The 5,679-nt window shown below is 38.5% G+C and overlaps 2 protein-coding genes across 2 annotated transcripts in view; one reads left to right on the top strand and one right to left on the bottom strand.

Moving 5' to 3' along the window:
* Positions 1 to 5,679, top strand: part of LOC108577029 (calcitonin gene-related peptide type 1 receptor-like) — a 213,834-nt gene that overhangs the window by 125,865 nt on the left and 82,290 nt on the right. The window lies entirely within an intron of this gene.
* The window catches only part of LOC108577026 (UDP-glucuronosyltransferase 2C1-like), a 5,959-nt gene continuing 1,928 nt past the window's right edge, over positions 1,649 to 5,679 (bottom strand). The window contains exons 3-5 of the mRNA XM_017940110.1: positions 4,683 to 4,914; positions 2,856 to 3,081; positions 1,649 to 2,012 (exon numbers count right to left, since the gene is read on the bottom strand). Coding sequence (XP_017795599.1) covers positions 1,736 to 2,012; positions 2,856 to 3,081; positions 4,683 to 4,914 — 735 coding nt within the window. The 3' untranslated portion in view covers positions 1,649 to 1,735. The remainder of the gene's footprint in view (positions 2,013 to 2,855; positions 3,082 to 4,682; positions 4,915 to 5,679) is intronic.

Raw genomic sequence — 5,679 nt, 5'->3', positions numbered from 1 at the left:
AATGTAACAAATGTAAGAACAAATTCCCCACTTTCACACCACCACCAGACACACCGAAAAAACCAATCACCACCTACGACAGCTTCACACCATCAATCAACACATACGTAGTTTATAAAATAGCGAACACCACACGACACGACACCACTTTCACACCACCACCAGACACACCGAAAAAACCAATCACCACCTACGACAGCTTCACACCACCAATCACAACACACACGTTATAAAATAGCGAACACCACACGACACGACATACAATTTTCCGATCGGTATACTTAGACATTTCGCGCTCTGTTCACGTTCATTTACAAATACATAGTTTTAATAGCAAATTGCTGTGCGTTAATAGTCAATCTTCCGTGCACTACCCGAGTCCCCTATCCCGAGTAGATTCCTTAACCAGTTAACTGCGTTCGACGTGTACACTCGTCATTGCTTGATTTTAATTATGCATCCCATGAGGGATTTGTAGGAGTCGACGACGGAAAAATATCGAGGGACCCAACGGAAATCGAACCCGAGACTTTCGGCTTAGCAAGCCGAGGCTTTGCGCGCTACGCCGACCAACTCCCTTCTCTATTCTCCCGTGCCGGTTCCTATTTTTTGGGTATGGAGGCCCCAATACTACACTCGGCCATCCTGAACTGACATTCGCCCTCGAATGTCCTCAGTGCACCAACAACTTTCGGGCACACTCTCCCACACAGTGGCCCACAGCCGAAACAACGCATTTTTGGGAGACGTGCAACCCTTGAGATGTTTTCATTTCACAGCGCCTGAGGGGCTTCGTGCAGCCGTAGATGCCTCCATCTCGGACGAGCCCCCATTTGTAGGAACCGACGGAAAAGTATTGAGGGACTCAACGGGAATCGAACCTGGGACCTTCGGCTTAGCAAGCCGAGGCTTTGCGCGCTACGCCGACCAACTCCCTTCTCTATTCTCCCGTGCCGGTTCTTATTTTTTGGGTATGGAGGCCCCGATATTACACTCGGCCATCCTGAACTGACATTTGCCCTCGAATGTCCTCAGTGCAACACAACTCAACACTTTCGGGCACATTTTTGGGAGATGTGCAACCCTCGAGATGTTTTCATCTCACAGCGCCTGGGGGGCTTCGTGCAGCCGTAGATGCCTCCATCTCGGACGAGCCCCCATTTGTAGGAACCGACGGAAAAAATACTGAGGGACCCATCGGGAATCGAACCCGGGATCTTCGGGGCTTAGCACTCCCTCTCTATTCTCTCTTCGAGGTTTCCTATTTGGGTATGGAGGCCCCGATACTACAGATTTTTAAAACGAAATTCCGCAGTTAACTGGTTATATTGGTCTGACTCAAAAAGTGGAACAATAATTATCGGTTTCGCAAGAAGCACATTGCGATTCGTAACAGACCCAACAGGAATCGAACTCAGGATCTTCGGGGCTTAGCAGCAAGCCGAGGCTTTGCGCGCTACGCCAACCACTCCCTCTCTATTCTCCCTTCGAGATTTCGTATTTGGCTATGGAGGCCTCGATACTACATAACCATAATATTTTTCTCACATCTTCACAAGAATCTCTGCCACGAGTCTGACACGTTGTTGTAGGTTAAAGGGTTAAAAGTGTAATAAATAAAAAAGAAGAATTATTGTAGGATCTTCGTTTCTTCTCGTTGCACAATTTACATCTAATTTCTACCGGCAAAGTAGAATCTCTGAATTTCTCTTTTTTCTCATCCACCGTGTGTTATTCACTTCAATTTCTTTTCCGTTCGAGCGTTATTGTTGTACAGATTTTTCAATAGAAATCTCGAAACAGCGACTAGGACGTAAAGCACGAGGATGAGACACGCGATTAGGAAGGCAAATACGTCTATCAGGTTCAGCTTCCACCAGGGTAGAATGGCCGCAGGTGATTTCAAACTGTCAGGTCCATTTCTGATCACGTATTCGATCCAAAACGAAGCAGTGTCCATTGCACTTAATGGACGATCTCTGAATATCCTCGACGCCCTTTTCGCGGATTCGCTGAAACAAATGTGACACTCGATTATTTCTTATATTCTTCTTTATTTTATTTCAGTAATTCGTGAGTTTCGTGGAGGAAGTTTGAACGTTTCGACTCTTGTGTAAATTAGAATTAATTGTTGTATTTGGAATGGAGCAGTTTTTGTGAAAAATCTGCACGTTTAACTTTTCATTAGATTCAATTGTATTTGAAATTGAGCAATTGTGAATAGTCTGCATATTTAATTTTCTTGTGTTATGTAAATTAGATTCAATTATATTTGAAATTGAGCAATTGTGAATAGTCTGTATATTTAATTTTCTTGTGTTATGTCAATTAGATTCAATTATATTTGAACTCGAGCACTTTCCTATATTTCATCTGAAAAATCTGCATGCTTGATTCTTTGTACGAATCAAGCTCAACTGTATTATAACTGTACTATAACTTTCCAAAAGTGAATTTTTATGTAAGTAAACCGTGATTGGAAAATTCGATTCATACCGATACAAATGGAAGCATACATGTAGAATATAAATTCGGAAAGTCACAAGCGATAATACTTACCAATATAGAACATTCACGTTTTTTCGAAAGATGCTAATGGGTCATTTTGACCCGGTCGATAGTTTTAGTGTTAAATTATCACTTCATGTCATACTTGTAAACGTAAAAAATATAATTGAAATATTAGAAATAATATACCTAATACATCAATAACATTTATCATTTTTGTGACAAAAGAAAGTCGGTATAAGTCGAGGTTCAAGTTACGATCAAAAGTAAAGAAAATGTTCAAAGGGTTAAAATTCGATTTTCCATATTCTGTTCATAATTGAAAAATGATATTTCCAAAGTGTCACCTGTATTTGCGATCATGCAGAATTGCGTTCAAAGCTTCGTCCATGGAACCCTCGGTGATATTCTCGAGAGGCACCAAAACCGCTATTTTCTTGTGAACCAAAATGTTGACGTTCTTCATCTGATCGGCGAACACCGGTATTCCAATCATAGGAACTCCATGGTAGATCGCTTCTTGGGTTCCCATAAGGCCACCGTGCGTAATGAATACTCGCGTATTTTTATGTCCTGTGAGAAATACGCGGAGTAATCCTTTAATTCAGTCCAGCTCCAAATGGAAATTACACGCGAGATCTTGATGACCTCGTGCTTCCATTTCATACTTTCCTCTTTGGTCGGTTGCTTCTCAGATACAGGCATACGGTATATACACTACCGGCCAAAACTTTGGAATCACCTCCCACTTTTCATCAATATTAAATCTGCTGCTAATTTTTTATAGACTTGAAGTTTATCTCAGTTCTACATTTATCAATTTATCTCATATCAATTGATTCGAACGATAAAATATTCTCAAAGTCGCTGACTTTTTTCTGGAAATTTTTGTGTACATTGCAATGCTCGGTGATTCCAAACTTTTGGCCGGTAGTGTACACTATACTATACTTTTAAACTAATTTCAAAGCAAATCGAAAATGAAACAAAAATTGTTAGGCAGGTTGCATATGAAATGGCGGTGTTTTTACGTACTGGCAGATTCTTTCTTGTTTCTATTGTGGGAAATTATGAAACAGCGAAACCTACAGTCTGCTGTTTCAAATGCGACGCTTGTTTCGCTGAAAAAGTTAGGTTATGTTAGAGTTAGAAAATGGATTTTAATGAAATTCGAGCGATTTTATTTTATGGATTAAAATTGAGACGTGGTGCAAGAAAGATAATACAAAATACTCGTAGTAATGCAGCTAGTTTAGATAATTTTTCAAAGCAAAAAAAAAAGTATTCAATAATGAGACGACAGTGAAAAATGCTTTTGAGGAATTTTTCGCCAGTATTCAGATTTTTATAATAACAGTTCCCTTTTCTTTTTATTCTCATATGGCAAGATAAAATTAGGACAGTCTACTGTTTTAAATGCAAGACTTGTTTTGCTACGTTGAAAGTAGGAAATGGATTCCAATAAAATTCCGGTGATCTTCTACGAATTAAAATTGAGACACATAGAGCGAATCAGAGGTAATGCAGAATATTAATACAGTATTGGGGATAGGACTAAATATATTTTATTAAATATTAAAAATGTGTTTGAGGAATTTATTGCCAATATTGAGATTTTAATAGTAATAGGCTGAATTCACTTGTAATTTTTTAGCAAAAAAGTGTAGAATTTTCTGAAGCTTATTTTGTCACGTGCAACGACCTAATACCTTGAAACCGCGGAAAATTAAAAGTGCAACGAAGGATACGAAAACAACTTCAAGTGTATTTAAAGTAAGAAAATTAAAGGAGAACATTTGCAGGAATTGAAGAGGTCCAAGCTACAGTGCTTCGAGTACCAAACGGTGCAATTTTCAGTAGAAGTACTGGTCCAAAATTATTTTAAAAAATATAAACAACTGATTTAAAAAACACTGAAACGTCCAAATTGTATTATCCTTAGTTATTGTCTTCTTCTTGTGAAGCCACTGAATTACTTTTGAACCATAAAAAAGCTAAGAGGAGAAAAGCCCAGAAAGTATTATAATTTTAAGCAGAGCGAAAAAGGAAAAATTATGTTCGAAGCGTAGGGAAATTAAACGACAAAATGAAACGAAGGAAGAACGAAACACGTGGATGTTGAGTTTGTAGATAGTAAATTAAATTCAATTTTCCAAAAAGTGTCTTTCACTTACCCAACACTGCAACCTGAGGAATCCAAGGTGAGGTAATCACGTTACTAGGAAGGCTAGGAGGTAATTTCGTGGTGTTGGCACACTTCATTAAAACCTTCACTGGTGAAATCTTCGCGAAAGACGCGTACAAGCTTAACAGCGTCTCTTTTGGCAACGTTTCGATGTTCAGCATGGAGCCGAACGTGAAGTACACTAATCCGTGATCAGCTGAATCGAGCCAGCTTTTCAGCTCCTGAATCAGAGAACAGAGAAGAAGAACACGTGAATTTCCTAGTTTATTATTTAATTGGTTTTATCCAGTTTACTTGAATTTACTTGGAAACATCCAGTTTCCCTTTAATACACACAAATCTCTTTTTGCACGTTGGTGAAATTATGTCGCGTACCGTAACAATGCAAACTTTGTTCGCAGCAGGTGGATACAGAGATGCAAGAAGTTCTGAGCAACAAGCAGCATCAATTTGTGTCCTCGATTAAAATGAATTTTGTCCTGAAGGATTCAAAGTTTGCAGGTGCTGCACGAGGATAATTGGAGATTCGACGGATCGTGGTGTTAAAATATTGAGAGGAAATTTTGAGGAGATTGTTGGATGAAATTTTGGAAAATTCTGAGAGAAACTTTGGAAAATTTCAAGGAACGTTGTCGTGAATTTTTGAAATATATCTCGTGGAAAATTATTCCCAAAAAGCTTTCGATAGAATTCTGAAAATAGCTGAAAGAAAATTTCCAAGAGATTCTCGGATGAAGTTGAAATAGAATTTCCGAAAGTTATAGGTGAAACTTTAGAAAATTCGAATTTCAAGGAATATTTTGCCGAATGTTTGAAATAAATTTCGAAGGGAATTTTTCCTAATTCTTAAAATACATTTGAAAGAAAGGTTACCCTAATTTCTGAGATAAAGTTCGAGAAAACTTGTCCCCGGTCTTCGAATTAAATGTCAACGAAAATTCTTCCCGATTGTTTAAAGAAATTTCAAGGAAAATTTCCCCCAATTT

This window comes from Habropoda laboriosa, unplaced genomic scaffold (assembly GCF_001263275.1).
Source record: "Habropoda laboriosa isolate 0110345459 unplaced genomic scaffold, ASM126327v1 scaffold440, whole genome shotgun sequence".
NCBI lineage: Eukaryota > Metazoa > Arthropoda > Insecta > Hymenoptera > Apidae > Habropoda > Habropoda laboriosa.
The sequence above is the reverse complement of the archived record's forward strand: the minus strand, read 5'-3'. Positions and strand labels throughout refer to the sequence as shown.